General features: G+C 42.0%; 1 protein-coding gene across 1 annotated transcript in view; it reads left to right on the forward strand.

The window, feature by feature from the left end:
• Positions 1 to 19355, forward strand: part of Cmss1 (cms1 ribosomal small subunit homolog) — a 294908-nt gene that overhangs the window by 273066 nt on the left and 2487 nt on the right. Inside the window, exons 2-9 of the mRNA XM_057764101.1 lie at positions 1413 to 1510; positions 4582 to 4653; positions 6247 to 6376; positions 9820 to 9879; positions 11244 to 11346; positions 15036 to 15096; positions 15527 to 15614; positions 19099 to 19187. Of these exons, the coding sequence (XP_057620084.1) occupies positions 1413 to 1510; positions 4582 to 4653; positions 6247 to 6376; positions 9820 to 9879; positions 11244 to 11346; positions 15036 to 15096; positions 15527 to 15614; positions 19099 to 19187 (701 nt within the window). The remainder of the gene's footprint in view (positions 1 to 1412; positions 1511 to 4581; positions 4654 to 6246; positions 6377 to 9819; positions 9880 to 11243; positions 11347 to 15035; positions 15097 to 15526; positions 15615 to 19098; positions 19188 to 19355) is intronic.

The following is a 19355-nucleotide window of genomic DNA, read 5'->3' on the forward strand; positions in this document are numbered from 1 at the left end:
TATCTTCCTATGGGAAGAGACATTCCTTCATTTTATCTTTATCTTATTGTTTATCTGTATATGCTCTTTAGAGGCTGCTTTAGACCTCACTATTGCTCAGGAGTATGGAAGGTCCAGCTCTACTCTGTATCCCAACTTTAAGATGTATAAATAAATAGGAAGGCCCTGACTCACCACTAGACTCCTTCAGTATCATCCCAGTGGGATGGGAAAGACAACTTTCTTACAATAGGGGAATTTAGAATTTAAGGCTCCCAAGGTGTTCCCTGTTGGTGCTGCAGAAATGGTGAGGAGCAAACCCATCTCCCATCTCCCTCCTTGATAGTCTCTGAAAACACCCTTGGGATAGGAGGAGAAGAATTGAAGGCATCCTTACAGCCCACCTAGGTTAGATTCTAGGCCTTTGGTGATAGGGGTGGTGTCTTAGTTATGGTTTCTATATCTATGAAGAGACACTATGACCATGTCAACTCTCATAAAAGAAAGCATTTAATTGGGCCTGGCTTACAGGTTCAGAGGTTTAGTCCATTACTGTCATGGCAGGAAAAATGGTGTCATGCAGGCAGACATGTGCTGAAGAAGGAGCTGAGAGTTCTACATCTTAATCCATAAGGAGCATAAGGAGAGTCACGGTAGGCCTGGCTTGAGCATATAAGATTTCAAAGCTGGTCTCCACAGTGACACACTTCCTCCAACAAGTGAAGTGCCACTCCCGATAAGCCAGGCATTAAATATGATTCTATGGTGCCATTCCTATTCAAACTGCCACAGATGGGGACACCATTTTTCTGTAGTATTTAGCTTGGATGAAATAGTTATTGTATAAAACTTTTCATTCCTTCTAGGCTTAGCCTCTAGGAAGTAGGGGCTAGTTGTACTGATCAAGTGCACACAGCCCCAGAGCCTAATTTCAAAGTTTAAGCCCCAATTTCTAGATGTTGCACTACCACATCCTTTTGTCTTGGGTTTGGTTTGGTTTGGTTTGGTTTGGTTTGGTTTCAGTGCTTTTTGGAAATAAGGTCTCCCTATGTAGTCCTGGCTATCTTGAGTTCTCTGTGTAGTGTAGACCAGGCCGGCCTTGAACTCATAAATATCCTTCTTCCTCCGCCTTCTAAATGTGTGATTAAACGCATGCACACCACACCCCTGGTTGGACCATTTCTTAATCAAACCATCGGGGACATTTCAGACCCAAACTGTAACATAATTAAACATTCCCTACTATTATGTGTTCTTTAGTGTTTCAGATTATAAAAAAGACTGGTATCTGAATGCTCAAATCAGTCTCCAATTTAGGTAAGTTTTGTTAACATCACCTTCTAGAGAAAGGATGGAGAGATTAAGCCTCTAAATCTCTCGGTAGAGTGTGGGAGGGGCACACTTTAACTGTTGAACTTTGTATCTCCTTTCAGAACCATCAGGTGGTGAGGAAGGAGGAGACAGACAGCTGATGCAGCAGGACACAGCTTCAGTTCCTGAACCACCAAAGGAAACCAAACAGACCAAACAGGTAATAGTTACTGTGAGCATCACAGCTATTGGCTCAGAAGTCGGTCTGTAGCCACACTGTATAGTCCCGTGAGCATCACAGATATTGGCTCAGAAGTCGGTCTATAGCCACACTGTATAGTCACTGTGAGCATCACAGCTAATGGCCTGGAAGTCGGTGTGTAGCCACACTGTATAGTCCCATGAGCATCACAACTATTGGCTCGGAAGTCGGTCTATAACCATGCTGTATAGTCCCGTGAGCATCACAGCTATTGACTCTGAAGTCAGTCTATAGCCACACTGTATAGTCACTGTGGGCATCACAGCTATTGGCCTGGAAGTCAGTCTATAGCCACACTGTATAGTCACTGTGAGCATCACAGCTATTGGCTCAGAAGTCGGTCTATAGCCACACTGTATAGTCCTGTGAGCATCACAGCTATTGACTCTGAAGTCAGTCTATAGCCACACTGTATAGTCTGTGAGCATCACAGCTATTGGCTCAGAAGTCGGTCTATAGCCACACTGTATAGTCACTGTGGGCATCACAGATATTGGCTCGGAAGTCGCTCTATAGCCACACTGTATAGTCTGTGAGCATCACAGCTATTGACTCAGAAGTCGGTCTATAGCCACACTGTATAGTCTGTGAGCATCACAGCTATTGACTCAGAAGTCGGTCTATAGCCATACTACAGCATTTCTTGACTCTGGCATCAGCTGTTGTGAGATTAGGGGAAGCTTTTGCTTTCTTTGCCCATCAAAAGGCCATGTTCTCCTAACTGTAAACCAGCAGGCATGGTTTCCCAGATTTTTGTTTTTATATATTGTACCAGAAAGATGTATTGCATGGTCTGGAGAGATGCGTCTGTGGAATCAGCACTCCTGTCGCTGTCTCTTCTCCATGGGTGCCATACATAACATTATACTGGGTGAGCTCTTTGATGTGAGATCTGTTGCTCACTGATATGGAAATGCTTGTAAAGGCCTGTGACAGTATCCATACAAAAGGCTATTTGAATCCTTCGCTGACGATGGGTATAGGTCATGTATAATCTATGCGCCAGTCTTTACAGGGAAGTTGACTTGTGTGTGGGTCCTATCATGGCCTCCATCCACAAGGCCACAGTCAAGAATAGGCCTCACAAGACAGTACACAGGGTGTCATGCCAGAGGCTTTAACTATTTTCCTTCTGTGGTGATTTGAATAAGCTCATTTATTTGAAGAGAGAGCAAGAAAGCCAGCATGGGCCAAGAGACCAGTATAGACAAGATAGCTGAGTTGTATAGACAGATAGACAGACAGACAGATAGATAGAGATAAATAGATAGATATATAAGGATCAGGCTGAGGAAAGAAAAGTGAAGCCCAGCCCTTGGAAAGGAGAGGTTCAGGGGAAGGAGTGGAGTGAGGAATGCTGGGAGGAGCCCCAGGCTGCGCTTTTCCCTTTGCCTTCTCTCCGTTCCTACCGTTAAAGTCCCCATACGTTAGGAGTAGTCGTGCCCTCCTCTTTTCATTTCTTTTTTTCGTTCACTGACCCTGTGGCTGTCTTCCTGCCTCAGCCTCCCTAGTGTTGAGATTATAGGCCTGGGTCCAATGTGCACTTTAGGGGCTCTGCTAATTACATCCAGGCATTGGCCTTGGAAGGGAGAGCTCAATGCTTCCCTGTTCTGTAAGTAGATGCTCATGGCCATCTGGCTTCTCCTGTGACATATTAGCGGCCTTGGCCCAGTTTCTTATTGGCATGTACCAATATAAAATGGACATGACTAAATCCACAAGACAGCTTAACTTTCTAAGTAAGAAAGACAATAATATCTTTATTTTCTTAAACTGCAGGGCAACTGATCTTCACAGGCTTTTTGTTGAAACTGTAAAGAAGCTAAAGATGAAAGATTCTCATGTTATTTTAATCTACCCTACTGCCTAAAACAATGTCTAAACAGTGCTGGTGCTGGCCCAGTATCTTAAAGAACTTACGGACCATCGTATCCCTCTTTGATTGAGGCCATAGGCATTTTTAATCTGCGGGTTTTGTTGTTGTTTGAGACAGGGTCTCACTATGTAACTCTGGCTGTCCTGAAACTCACTATATAGACCAGGCTGGTCTCAAACTCACAGAGATCCACCTGCCTCTGCTTCTCCTTCTGGGATTAAAGGTGTGCACCACCATGCCTGGCTTTAATCTGCTCACTTTCTTAAAAAGGTCCATCTGCGATCGTTTTGAGCAGTGTCATAGAGAAAAGGTGGCTCCGATGACTGACTGCTTAAACAGACATCCTCTACTTGGACTCAGCACAGGAAACATTTTATTTAGTAGCTTATGATTAATATCTGTGGAACCTGCACATTCCATTTTATAAATCAAGGTTTTAGTCCAAATTTCCTGCTTTACTACCTTAAAGAACGAAACTCAGCTTAAAAACAGTATGAAACTATATGGGGTCCTTGGGGTTCAAGGCCACTGGCAAATCAATCGCTCTTGGTGCTACAGTGTGGAGCCTGTTTTCAGTCTGTTAAAAGAACATTTATTCTGTGGTCATTTCAAAATGACTACATGGGTACAGCTGGTTGGCACAGCTGGTTTGTAAAAACGTAAGTAAATACATCCTACCTTGGATTTTCTCTGCTTGTTGAAAAGGGGGAAGGAGTGGGTGCTATAAACAATGCCACTTGGAAGTGCAGCCTTCTGCACAGGCAACTCCTGGAAAACTTCAGTTGCTCTAGTCCTTTACCGCCTTGCCACATCCTCATTTTAAGCACATCTATTTCTGCCAGCATCTTACAAACCAGCCCCTGGCTTCCATCTCTAATAATCTGCACACATCAAGCACATATATACACTCACTCACTCACACATTTTGATCGCTGTTCAAAGATTTTTCCAGTCTTACGTCATCTGTGCTTTCTCAAATTCTGTCAGCTCAGCTCTGCATCACAGCCCCAGTGGGTCTTCCAGCATCGCTATGGAATGTGACCAAGGTACTCAGAGGAGTTTGTGCACGACGGAGAAAGCTTCGGGACTCATAGCGGTCAGTGACACTTCATCCTGCAAAGACGAAAGTTTTCTCATTTGTATTTTATTACAGCCTACAGAATGTTTCTTGAGGAAACCAAAGGGAACAAAAGAGGAAGCCCGGAAGACCAAGAAGTGGAAAAAGGTACCAGCAACAGTTTGTCACAGTGGTGTGGACACATGTGACTTCCATGACATTTTTATATATCATACTTATGTGAAGTTATTTTGGCCCCCAACTAAGAGATCCAGAAATTGTAAGAGTCAGTGAGATCTGTTAACTTTCTTATGGTCTTCAGGAAGAAATTATCTTTGGGGAACTAAAATTAAACTTTTTCTAACTCCCATTTCACTCCTGTGAGAGACCAACAGCTTTCTTGCCTGCTGGGTTTTCACTGTGGCATTATACACAGGTTCTAATCTAGAAGGACCCAGAGCTTCTCCTATACCCGCTGCCCCACTTTATCCAAGAAAATCCATTCCCCTTTTCCTATTCACTCCAGCTTCAAGCCTTTACACTAAAGTAAACAAAATGAAAACAGGTAGAAGAAGGCACTGCCAGGTATTTCTAACTCTTAATAGAGCCATAACTGAAGGCTGCTGCTCCCCCTCCTCTTAAATACTGTGTCTCTGTGCAGAGAAGGGCCGTTGCTCCCTTTCAGACATTTTACAGAGCATCTCCCGCACTGAGAGCAGAGGTGCAGTTCTCCGCAGCCAGAGTCTGCTGCTGAAGTCAGCGGAGGAGAGAAAAGAGGGCCCTACCCGTCCGCTGTTTAACAGCAAGCGTTCAGAAAGAACTATGCAGACGTGTGTTTTCTTGCCTCGCAAATGCCCAAATAGAAAGGCAGAACATGCCAAATTGGCTGAGGTCTGGCACGCCCTTAAAGAAATGCCTTAACTGCACTTTGATAATTGAGTCACACAGAACCTTGAGGAGTGGAGTGTTAGGTTCCGGAGGTTCAAGGTCAGAACTCTCGCTAGTTTAGCTTGGCAGAGGTCATGCTAATATATGCCCACAGTGACAACATTAGGTTGATACCTTTGATGGGACCTTGAGTAGTTCTGACACTGGGAGTGGAGAAGTCTGGGTCTTTGGAGAAGCATTACAAAGAAATAAGGGAAGTTTATGACAAAAATGGACAATCACTCTTCCATATATTACAGCATTTAATAAAAGGAGTATAAATATGTATATTGTGTAAATAAACGTTTTACAAAAGAGTCCACATCAAAAGAGAGAAAGTATCTTCTGTGCCATCTGTTCTATTGTGTTTCATGAGGTCTTGAGATTGCCTCCTAAATCAGGACAATCAGCATCAAGTCCTTTTCAGTGAGCACCTGTGCTCAGCTTAGTCTGTAGAAATCCATCTGAGGCTCATCACCTGAAAGCCAGATTGTACAGAAGTGCTCAAAATTCTGCTCTTTCAGGAGTCCAGGGTATTTAGGAGTAAAAGAGAAGTTTACATAGCAAGAAGACTTCTAGACTTTTAACAGAAAAATACCCTACTGCTGAGCTGAATGCAAAGTTTTCACTTCCAAAAGCTACAGACCAGACATTATAAGGAGGCCTTTCGATCCTTTCTTCATGTTTCAAGCATTCACTATGTCTGAGAAGTATGCAATAAGGTTTCCCACTCAGCTACCACCAAAAGATAGGTGCCAGAGACATGACCCTATGCCACATGCCATTCTAAAATCTAATGCTCTACCTGTTTTTTTTTTCCTTCTCTTTTTTTAGAGGAAAATTTCTGATATTCTTGCAAAATCAGAGCCCAAACCAGGGACCCCTGGGGACCTTCAGAAGCTTATCAAGGACCATTACAGCGGCAGTCGTTCCGTAGTTGAACTAGAAGAGCTCAACCTACCAGGTGTGGCCCGTGTCAGTTGTCCTAAAGATGGCGAACAGACAGGGTCATTTCTTCTCTACTGTTTTATAGGGATCCCACTGGTGGGAATTTATACATTTTCCTTGCTCTTAAACCTCTTCCCTCCATGTAATACTTTTTAACTGTTAGTTATTTATTTGGGATTCTTAAAAAAAAAATGGTTTTTGCTGAATTGAATACTAAGGTTTGTGAATGTACTTTATCTTTTACTGGAAAGATTAATTGTTCAGTATACAATTTTAGCAGACTCTTTAAGGAATAAACGTCTCTAATGAAGATAGATATTAAACTCACGTAAGGACACTTCAGACATTTAAAAGTCTTGGTGTGAAACTTTGTTGACCTTTCTTTATAAATAAGAACAAGCCTTAGGAAGCTTATTAAGCTGGGCTCTGAATCCTAGAACTCAGGAACCTGAGGCAGATGGATCACAGCAAGTCTGAGTCCAGCTTGAGCTATAGAATAAACACCCTATCTCCAAAAAATTAACAAGATTTTGTAATAAGCATTTTTGTTGTATTGTTGTGGTGGTCATGATTTCAGTTTTGGAGTAGTATTCAGGTTGTACCCAAGACTCTTTCAAGCCAACTCACCAAACCTGGTAATAGAATTCTGCATTTCACAGAAGCCACTATGGTCTAAGGCCCCATGCCTTATTTAAAATTTCAAAGATATGCAAAACTACAGTCCCTACTCTGAGCTTTTAGATTATGGTGCATCTGTAAGACGCCTGGGCAAGGCTAGGAGAAACCAGATGTTATCCTGAAAGCAAACCATAAGGCGCTTTGGCACCGCTGCCCCAGATAAGCTATTTCTAGGCTGCTGAAAACAACTCCTGCTACTTGGGGAAGAAGTCAACAGTAGCTGACTTTCCGTTACAGCTCTATGCGTGCTAGAAGCTTGAGAAGCTGAGGAACAGCCTGTTCCCTGCATAGTTATCATTCTTCTGCACTATTTTTTTAAATGCTCCTTGGGATTAGCGGCAGGAGTGCCCCTGTGTGTTCTTTTCCAAGACAGTTGCCCTTGAGGGAACTGGAGGCTTGCACTTGGATGCAAACAGTATCTGGAATCTCGCTCGAGTGTGAGACTGTGTCCTGGCTGCCCCTTCTGTCACAAATCCTCACTCAAGCTGAGGCTGGTGTCTAGTTTTAAGTGTGACTCAGTTTCTTCTAGTTTTCCTTAGCATGTAACTTGTGCCCTTAAGGATTTGTGAAGAACATCCTGATAGTCTATGACCTCAGAGAACATCATAAACCTTGATTCTCTGCAGAATTGTTGAGAGCTAATGTTTATAAGAAACCCTTGGGATTCATCCAAGTTACATAATAAGTTTGTGTTATATTATTGTTTTATTAAAGCCCCATAACATAACTGTGTAAGATCATAGACTCATGGATTTTTTTTTCTTTAGGAGGGAGAAAGTATGTTGGAAACAGCCAGAAAGAGCAGGCTTTAGTACCAGCTAATAGATGACTATTTTGAGAGATAGTCAGCTAAGGCATCAGTAGAAGCTTTCATAGAAAAGACCCTAGTCACCACACCGTGACCAAGAACAGCCTCTAGGGGTAGTAACTGTGCTAGCTGGAGAGATAAAAGATGCCATTTGTTATTAGGAATAGGTTAAGGAAGGAATGTAAATAATAGAGTATTGTTTCTAATGAGTTGGTCAAGTGTTTGACTGGATTTTAATCTGAGGTCGTTTGTGTCTGAAGGGCAGGAACATGTCCTCTTAATTACCACTAATTGTGCTGTACACCACTAACATCTTATACGTGGGAACTTAATTAGGGATTTCCAGACCAAAGAACACTGGGAGCTAATTAGCCTCTACTGTCTCTTGAGAGCTGGTTTGGTTTAGATCAGTGACCCTAAGTGCCTTTAGTCTAGCTGCAACCAACTCACGGAGAAGTCTCCTCAAAAGAAACACAAGTTACCCTCAGGGACTTAGCCAAGTAGAGGCCATTCTGTTGTCACTGTTCACCTCATCTGGGAGAACTATAACTGTAATGACCGTCAGAGACTCCCTGCCTCTACTGCGGCAACAACTTGGAAAGTGTTATGTAATGTAAGTTTTATGTATTATATGTATTATTAAATTGAATCAAACTTAATTCAGTAATAATTCATCCCCTAACACCCTTATGTTTACACAGAAACTTTTCCTATAGAAGGAATTGAGTTGATAACCATAATGTTACATAAGCTGTGATTGTCACTATCAACAATGGCCCTGTTTACTCTGATATGTCATGTTATATTTTACAGCTAGGCTGAATTGTTGCATTTTGATACATTATTCCCATTCTTTCCAAATCTATGCTTTATTTCCTTTCCTCATAAATATTTACTCTAGACAGTTGCTACATCTTTTTACACATGCACTTTATATGCCATTTGGGTATATATCTTTATTTTTATCTAAATTACATTTGCAGAGCCTCTCATTCTGTTTCTTTGCATCACACTATTTTCAGATATGCCAGATGTGGTTTTGTGTACATCTAAATCACTGCTCTGAGATGCTCCATAGTGTTCCAGCCCTTTCATCTGTCACAAAGCACTCGCCCCTTTTCCAGATGTGGACACCTGTAGGGCTTCCCACATCTCAAGATCATAAATTTTGCCAAAATTAGTCTTTTTTATGTATCCATTTATAATGCACAAAATTACCTTTATTTACCCAGAAAATAAATCAGAGAAGCACAGAGTATATTATCTTAATATTACTACTTTCCAAACAAGTTCATCCATTGACCATTCTCCCTTCCCATCAACCCACACTCTCCATAGCTCTTCCTACCATGTGTCTTCTCTGCTCCCTCACTGCTGCGTCAGTAACTAATGGATTCGAGGTTTCTCACAAATTTTCCAGCCACTTCACCTTGCCTTTGCCTCATTCATAGATTGCAAGTGTAAAGATGCTTCCCCTGTCTGTAAACAATGTGCAGAGCTTTTACTTCACTAGTCTAGAGCGTTAAAAATTCCTACCCCAGGGACGAGCCCAGGTTATCCAGTACAGAGTGGTCATCTCCATAAATATGCAAACAACAAAAATATACTCAACAGATTACATTTATATATGTGTGTTTAGCAATAAAAATAGAAAAAGATGGTATCAATTTAAGAGTGGAGAGCATGGAAGGGCCTGGAGGGAGGAAACATGGGAGCGCTGGAGGAGGAAGGGAGTGGGAGAGGGACAGGGCTATAAATACATTTTAAGTAAAAACGTAAAACTAGAAATAAAATATTTTAAATTAAAAAATAAAGTCTATTATTGCTACTGCTGTTATTTTAAATAACACTAAATAATGAGCCTCCAAGTCACTCACGTTTTATAACTCATTCAAGAATTCATCATTCATATTAATCTGTTTTGATTGTGTGCTTGCAAAGTTCTCAGCAAAGCATGTTTCTCATATTTCTAGACTCCTGTTTCCTTAAGGCCAATGATTTGACTCACAGTCTCTCTTCATATCTAAAAGAAAGTAAGTAAAGTCTGATGTTTTAAAAATTATTTCCCAGGTCATTATTCCACAAAAAAAAAAAAAAAAGGTTTGAAGTCGGGTTTGTCAGTGTACCCATAATCCCAGCATGCTCAGCAGGAAGAGCAACACTTATTCAATGCTAGCCTGGGCTATCAAGGGAAACTCAAAACCCAAAATAAATAAGTAAGGTTAGTCTCTCTAAATTAAACCTATACATTGCAATTTTATTTAATGTGATATATATATATTACCATATTTAAAATTAAAAGTTTCTAGCTTAAGTAGAGAGGTATTTATGGTTACATCTATTTTTCTCAGTCATATTATATGGGCTCAATAATAAACTCATTATTCCCCTGCCTCAGCTTCTCACATGCTGAGATTGTAGGCCACACTGTGATGCTCGGTAATTGATGTGATGTTTTAATGTCTAAGTGTATTTCCATTTTGCTCTGGCTTTGGGAGTTTGGGTGCAGGCCCCATTTGGATTTATAATATATTAGATGTTAGTCTAGGGCTCCGGAAAGTGATGTCCTAGTCCAGAGCCTCCAGTCTTCTTGAACTTGACCTTCTTACCTGAAAGATCAAGAAACTGAGTCATGTGATTTTTAATAGCTGGGAGAACATCTGTTTACATGTTCAGAATTCAGACCTCGCTATTACAGCCAATCTGATTTGATATTTTAGTTTGTATTGTATATAACCAGAAAAAAACTAGATCATTCATAACAAAATATCATTTACTTGTTTCCAGCAATAATGTGACTTACATAGAGCGATTAGACATTCTTCTTTCAGCCTTTTAGTGGTACAATGATACCAAATTTGTGCTTATTAAACATTTCTCAGAATATAACTTTACAAATATAAAACTGGATTATAATAGGAATAATATCCTGGCATAAAAACTTTAGAATATTGAAATTCAAAGCCTATTTAATAAGCATAATAATAAATAATGAGTTTGAAGTATTATTTATTGTCTGTTCATTCTAGGTTATGCTGGATGTCCCTTTAAAATTTCACTTGGGCTGGGTGTGGTGACCCTAGTCTCCAGCCCCAGGCAGGTGGATGTCTATGAGTTCCAGACCAGCTAGTGTTAGGCAGTGAGATCCTTCTTTAAACAAACAAAAGGCTAAGCTAAAATCTAACTACACTGAATCAGAGTTACACTATTGGTCAACAGTGTCTTCAGGCTTTAAACATAAAGTTTAATCTGCTGTCTGAAATAGCAGAAAATGTAATAACGGCCAGTGCTTTTTTTTTATTTTCTTAAGGACTTAGAAATAAATAATTGGAGAATATCCAGTGTCAGCAGCACTGTTTTGCTGTCTTTGGAATCGTTTTTGTGATCTGTCTTTCAGTCTGTCCTAAATGGGTAAAGCTTCGGAAAACGCACAACGAGAAGAAGTCAGTCCTTATGCTGATCATCTGCAGCTCTGCTGTCCGAGCCCTGGAGCTCATCAGGTCGGTGTCGGCAGCTGGGGCTCCCGGGTGCTTCCTCATAGATGCCAGCCTGTATATTCTGTGTGCCATGAGTAACACTGGGTCCCTGCCCTAAGGGATGTATGCTCTGTTGGAAAACCTGACAGTGAGCAAGTAGATACGCGTGACAATATCCTAAAGAGTGATGCATTACTGAAGGGAAAACAAGGCACGGAAATGAGAGGGACAGGAATGATGGCATTGGAGCAGAGACTCAAACAAAGTGAAAGAGGGAGACACATGGCTTTCTTGGCCTGAGATCAGAGGTAGATCTCCCGTGTGCAGCAGTGAGCCCTGACGTAGGGTGCCATGAAAGGAATCGGGGCAGGGGAGTGCCATGAGTCATTTTAAAGGCACATTTACACCACTGTGTAGAAAAACACTTTGTTCAGGGTAAGGGTAAAAGCACCAAGACCACACTAGCGAAAACAGCCAGCAAATGGAAGGGGTGATCTGACTCAAACTAGAAACAAGGAAAGGCAGAACACCAGGCAACAAACTTCCTCACCTATATAAAGAAAACATCATGGGACGGAAAAGCTCTTAGATTAAAGTGGGTACCATACTCTTGAGAAGGGAGACTCGGTGTTGTAAATATGCCGGTTTTACTTAGGAGCAGCTACAAATTTAACTGATTTCCAAGTAAAACTCCAAGCAGATTTTTTTAACTAGATAAACTAATTTTAAACTTCTACAAAATTATACAGCTAAAAATGGCCAAAAAGGTTTTTCAAGGCCACTGAGAAAAGGCACTATCACTTCCAGAGTGCAATACATATGCCATAGTCTCAGAAGTTCAGAGCCTCTGGGACGGTCACGTGCAGGACAGGCAGAAGTGGGCCAGAACTGAAAGGGAAGAAGCAGACCCAAATGCATGTGAAAATGTAGGGCCCAGAAAAGGTGACAAAGACAGCAGAGGAAGCTAGATTGTTCAACAGTTGTGTCCAACAACTGAGTAGCCATCTGTAATGATTAAGTTCATGTCTCACTCCTTCTGTGAAGATAAATTCCAAACAGACCAAAAATTTATATTAAAGATAAGTTGATACTTTATTAAGAGCTTTCATGGGCATTTCCATTCACTGCTTTTTTGCAGAATAAAAACAGAAAGAATCTTCCACTGGATCTGTGTAACATTCAGAGAACAAAGAACAGACAGAGTAGGGTGGCATTTACAGGGAAAAGCCCTGTCTGGGACCAGCCTTTGACAGGAGACAAAACAAAGGAAGTCTGTGTCTTGAAACAGGAGCTTTGTCAAGTACCCTAAGGTGCAAGTGTATGGACTCCAGGGTGATTTAACATCTGTTTTCCTAGATGAACTAATCTAATCATGATTTTAGAAAAGCAGTTGTTAAACTTTACTGTCCTTTCAAACTCTGCTTTCTCCACCTCTGCACACACCTTAAATCATGCCCCACACCCTCCAGCAAAGCAAAATGTTCCTTTCAACTACGTCTGCTCCTAACATCTTCAGTACTCCTGTTTACCTGGGTATCCATCTGTACTTGTTGCCCTGAAATCAGAGCATTTACACCAACCTTTCTGAGTTTTAGACAGGACTACAGAACCCAGTGCAAGCTGAGATGCTGATGGCAAAGAAGTTGGCCTACATGTGACCTCTCTAAAACAAGTTGTCATGTTGATTCGAGCCTTTACTGTACATAAATTCCTTTCTGAGGGACATAAAAGCACTGTGTTGTCACACTGCATTTACCAACTGTCCCCAGATATATTATGATCCATTTCAAGTTTAATGAATTACAAAGTGTGATCTGAGCAGGCTCAAGGACCAATGTTTAATAATCCTATTGTAAGGACATCTGTTCTCTTGACAGCCACAGTCCTGTTGTTTTTCTTGTTAATCCTGCAAGGGAGAATGTCTCTGTGTAATTAAAAACTTACTTGTAATAGAAATTAGATCACATGTTTCACTGTTTATCTTCCTCCTGGTCAATAGTATTTCTCAAACCATAATGACATAAAGGAAAGTAATACCCCATCTTAAGTATAACTCCAAATCTTAACTAAAAACTTACTTGTTCATTATGCCCACTTTAACTCAAAACAGAATTTTAGGTGATATGCAGAAATACACCAAATGAGAAACAGATGGTTAAAAAGAAAACAATAAACATCAGAAAATCAGATGAAGCCAGCTGGAACTGGTGTTCATGATCTCTTCCATAAAGCCTTGTTAAGTTATAGGGGTGGACCCAACTTCCGTGGACAGGATGTGTTTGGACACATGGCATTCTGTGAGTTCAAATAAAATAATGCACAGATGGTGTAACCTGGCTCTTCATAGAGCAACTGGAGAATGTGAGGGCCTACTGTCAGAACGGTCCTTCTAAAGCCTTTCCTCTGAGGTACCAAGCAGGGCAGCCTTGACTCAGAACTGATCATCTCAGTTCATGTAAACAGATCCAAACTGTTGAGTACCTAGAACTGAAAGGACGACCTCACCTACGTACCAGGTGTTATAGTCACTAAATAGATCCAAAAACCTAAAACTGAGTGTACTACCTCAGTGTGTACCCGATGTCAGTGACTCAAGTATGACTCTACCCAGTAGCATTTTGGCCCTAGAAAATTTAAATGAAACTGAGCAGATTGCTGCTTGCGTGTAATCCCAACATTTGGGAATGCAGCAATGGGAGGATTGTAAATTTGAGGACAGCCCACGTGACAAGTTCAAGGACAGTGTCATGTATATGGCAAAACTCTATTTAGTATGAAAGGGAGGGAGGGACGGAGGGACGGAGGGACGAAAGAGAGAGAGATTCAATACACTGCACATATAAACCTAGATGTTTGACTTCTCCAAAAGTAAAGACTTAACACTGGCTTTGTAATCTCTCATCTCAGTAATTGGATAAATAGCCGACCTTTCCGAGGACTCGTGGCCTCTGGTCCCTCAGCCCTCACAGCTGCCACCTAAAGACTCGCTTCACTCACGCGTGAGTCGCACTTGCTCTCCTGGGTCAAGATCTACAGTCCGGTGTCTCTCTTCCTTCCTGCCTTTCCCTCTCTTCCTTTCTCCTTTAGGCTGGAATATTTTCATGTATGAAATTTCACAGAGAAGTTCAGTCTACAAAATAGAAATTGGGGGCTGTTCTGACCTCCTCCCTGGTGCACTCATCCTGTAGTTCTGTCTGGACACCCCAACAGACTTTCAGATGCCTGCGCTTTCCTGATCACAGGCTGACATCACTGCTCTGAGATGTCCCCTTCTAATCAGAATTGCAGATACATGTGTTTGAATCGTCATAGAAACCAAAGAGTCTGGTCTTGTGTTTGACTCAGAAGGACACCCAGATATGTACCTGAGCAAAAGGCTTTCCCCATTTCTGGGTTTGTTTTTTTTTTCTTTTCTTTTTTGAGATAGTATCTTGTTCTGTTACCTAGACTGGTCTCGAACTCACCACAGTCCTCCTACCTCAGCCTCTTGAGTGATTTTACACACACAACTGTGCCTGAAAGCCTACTCCAGTTTTACTGAAGAGATGGACTTGCCTAATGATCTTCCTGTGTGTAGATATAAACATAACTGTATACATTTAGAACAGTCTTTTGAATGATAAACTATAATTTCTAAATAGTGAGTTCTTAAATGAGTAAATTGTCACAATATATTCAGTACATTAGTTAAATAATCTATTCCTTTTCATTAGGTCACTGACAGCATTCAAAGGAGATGCCAAAGTTATGAAATTATTTGCAAAACACATAAAGGTAAGCAGGCACCTGTAGTTCTGCTAAGAGATGCAAGTGGTCCCTAACAGCATCGCAAGGCCTCAGCACTCCCATTCAGCCTCTCTAATCTCCCTAGAAATCACTTCCTTTTGATCCGCTCCCGATATGACAAATCTGTGCCGACTTTCTCTGCACTCCGTGCCTCTCCATGGCCACTTCGGCCTCCTGCAGTCACTGCCTTACTTCTGCTCTTGTATAGAAGCTCAGGTCTGAGTCCCAGTTCTTTGGGCATTGACCAGTTTTATAAATAAATAAATACTCTTCCTTGTCCCAGAATTTGGTTCAGGACAAGAGTGATCCTATTTGCTTTTTTATTTTATTTACATAGAGATTCAGTGCTCTAAAGTGGCCTGTGGTTACACCTTGTTAATGATTCTGCCTTCCCTTTCTTCTCTCCCGTCTTGGAAAGGTCCAGGAGCAAGTAAACTTTCTGGAGAAGCGTGTGATACACCTGGGTGTGGGGACTCCCGGGAGAATCAAACAGCTTGTTAAACAAGGTATGAAGTGACGATGATGAGAATTCTGTTAATAGCTGGCCTTGCCCCCATATGAGTCTAGGTGCTTTTTTACAAAAAGAGAAACAGTCCTCTGTGTAAATCACCCACTGGGAAGTCAACTTGGCCTTTGATTTCAGAAGCCAGCCGGTTTGAACAGTGCAGTGGGTAATGACAAGGACTGTGGCCCACTGAAATTCATTTGCCCCACTAAACACATTCAAATTCCAGTGGCTCTGAGCATCCGAATGGATCCACACAGGCCCTCCCACCCACTAGCAGTCCTTGGAATTGGTAGAGGACACTATACTGGATACTCCCTTCTCAGGAGACTGAGGCTTGGCACTCAGAGACTTCCACTCTAGTTAGGATGGGATAAATGTAATGTACTGAAATGGAAATACTATTTCTATAGATGATACAGAGGTAGATATTCCTGAATATTCCTCCCAAGTACTTTTCCCTTTTAGTGCTTTGCACAGTAACTTTTCCAGGATTCCTGGTGGGTTTTAATAGTTTGCAAACTTCCTCAAGCCAAAAGCCTAAAAACCTTCTGGTACCCCTATTACCTGTTCTTGACTAGACCTTTAGGTTTGCAGGGTGGTGTTTTTTACGGTGCTGGAAATTGGATCTAGCGCCATACGCATGCTAGGCAAATGCTCTACCACTGAACTGTATCGCCAGTACTCTTTTTCCTTTGTACTTGGAGAGGAGGTCTCACTAGCTGCCTAGGCCGGCCTTGATCTTGGGGTCTTCCTTAACCCCCATCACAGACCTGAGCTTGGAGGCTGGTTCAGATTTATTGATTTCATTCTTCATTTTCAAATCGCTTAATATAGTAATTGACTTTGTCTTCTGAATCTGTTCCTGAATTATTTTGTATGTGTTAGAGTAACACCTTCAGCAATATTGTAACTCAGGAAGGATCCCCGCCAGGTAACAATACCCACAGCTAATTAAACTTCAGGGTTCTGTGGAAATGGCAAAGAATTAAGACACCAAAGTCCCTGACAGAGACAGGAGACAAACATTTTTTTAATTCCTTCTTGTAATTGGTGTTGTGCTGGACATCCTTGTATGTGCTTTCTGACTGGTACCCACAGCATCCTTACTGGCTAGGACTTTTGTGAGAGAAAGCATAGCCTCAGAAGAGATGGTCTCAGATCAGGCCTCCTTAGTTCCAGAGCCTTCCTTGTCCCCCAGGGGTTCCTTGATACTGGGGTGTTCATCTTGTGGACATAGAAAGCAGGTGTTAGGTACCAAGTCCTTCTCAGAGACACAGATTTGAGGCAATTGTATGGGCGTTGGGAGAGGCCAGGGAGAGATTTTTAAGTTGGTCCTTGCCACCCCGACAGCTCTCTTCTCAAGGTTCATCTGGCCCCTTCTGAGACCCATCACTTTTTCTTTGTTACCCGATCCCCCACCACCTACAAACAGGGCTCTTTTAGGTTTAAAATAGAAACAGCGAGGCAGGGAGGGAGACAGACAGAAAGAAGCTGTCCAAACTGTTTATTAGATTTCTACAGAGTTGGGGAAACTCTATATGACGGCCTGTTTCATATGGAAAAATAATGTTGGGCTGTTGATGTTTTATGTGAGATTAATGAAAACTTTTACTTCTGAATCTAATTGGATGAATAGTTAAAGTGTTAGCCGTGGTGTTAGATTACATGGAAGGTGCTTATGAAAATAGCCCAGCACCCTGGGAGCTGAGGTTCTGCCAGAACTAGAGCGGTGTCACATAGGTCGCTCTATCTTAACACAGTGCAGATCCATTCACTGTCTGAGGAGAGTTTCCAGACGTGAGCGCCATCCCATAGCACTGCGATCTGTGGAACCAGCTCCAGAGATTTAGCAACTAAGAAAGTGTTCTGACTCTGGGCCTGTGAGGAAAGCAGAAGGCATGGGGGAGCAGGTGAGACGGCTAAGTGGTTAACCGTGCTTACCACCAAGCCTGAGGTCTTGAGTTTGATTCCTGGACACACGTGGTGGGAGGCCCAATGCCTCAAAGTTGTCCCCTGACCTCCTTTCTCTCACTTTGGCATGCAGGCCTATGCAGATACACACATGCATGTGCTAAGTAAATGTTTGTTTGTTTGTTTGTTTGTTTGTTTGTTTTTAGAGACAGGGTTTCTCTGTAGCTTTGGAGCCTGTCCTGGAACTAGCTCTTGTAGACCAGGCTGGCCTTTGAACTCACAGAGATCCGCCTGCCTCTGCCTCCCAAGTGTTGGGATTAAAGGCGGGCGCCACCACTGCCTGGCAGAGATAATTTCTAGTTAATTATGAGTATACTGCCTTCCAGTTTTTATACCGTAAGTATATGTTTTTATAAAACAGAGATTATATAACATTCCACATGGTTACAGTGTATTTGTTTTATATGTATATATATGGAGAGAGAGACTTTATGCTATAAATATAATATATATACCTCATTTATAATACATATATTTGTACCTTTAGAGGATTTTCCTTCTTAGGAAATTGATTTACTTCTCATTTGAAATATATATGTATTACATTGTCCATCTGCAATACTTCTAGTATAGAATACTTGGATTTTATCCAAGTTTTTAAAAATTATATATTAAACAGTGATCATTGCTGGAAGTAGCATTAAGCTTCTGGAAGGTTTTTTAACTGGGACATCACAGAAAGCTCGCTCTTTTGTCACTGCATGTTTGAAAGCTCTGGATAAATATGGTTCCATCATGAGGGGGCTTCTCTGCTTGCATTCTGCAGCACTGAGTCTCTTTTAACATCTCTTTTTTCCCTGTTTCCTATGATACTTCCAGTGAGAGTGTTGCAAATACAAGATAGTGTAAGAGGCATGGAAAGTGTCTGGGGCAGAGGGAAGACTGAGCAGGGACAGGCTGCGGGGAGTAGCTGCATGAGGGGAAGCCTCGGGTACTATTTGCAAGCATGGCAGGCAAGACCTTGGAACAACTGCAAGAGTTGGGTTTGCGCCCACCTCTTAGGACCTGAGGACCAAACAATTCTGGGTCTCCAACAGTCCTCATGTGCGATAATTCTAGGTAAACCGGGCAACGGAGTGGGTGCAATCTATACATGATTCGCCAGCCTCATCATCGGGTAGCCCCGTCAGCATCATTCCCGGCACCTCCTCAGAATCAGGCAGACTCCGGTGCTCTCAACCCTTCTGAAGGCCAATGTCTCCTGTTTACAGGAAACGGCTTCTCAAATCCCTGTCAGGAAGGAGACCCCCAGCCTCTGGCCTTCACAGACAGAGGGCTGAACACCTGAGTGTTGACAGGCTTCCCCGGTGTCGCTCCTCTGTCCTCAGAAGCAGTGATAAAGCTGCGTGTGTCAGAGTGCAGCATGTGTTTCCCATCAAGCAAGCGTCATTGTGCAGAGGTTCATTGCTGGGGGAGAGGCCCGCGAGTGAGGCAACCAGGAGGATGAAAACCATTTTAATAGGCTTACGTCGTGAGGTCTTTACTACCACGACTCTCGCTGTGTCTTTCAGATGGCCTTAATTTGAACCCCTTAAAGTTTCTGGTTTTTGACTGGAACTGGAGAGATCAGAAGCTAAGGAGAATGATGGACATTCCCGAGGTAATGTGTAATCAGCTGTTGTCTTTAATCTTTTTTTTTTTTTCCCAATTTGAACTTGAGTTCAAACACAATAATAAAGTCTTTGGCTTGAGGAGCCAGCACATTCTAGCTGAGGTAACTATTGTAGAGCCATCCCATCCACTTACACATAACTGTATCCTTTCCATG

The sequence above is a fragment of the Chionomys nivalis genome, chromosome 3, assembly GCF_950005125.1.
Source record: "Chionomys nivalis chromosome 3, mChiNiv1.1, whole genome shotgun sequence".
In the NCBI taxonomy this organism is placed as follows: domain Eukaryota; kingdom Metazoa; phylum Chordata; class Mammalia; order Rodentia; family Cricetidae; genus Chionomys; species Chionomys nivalis.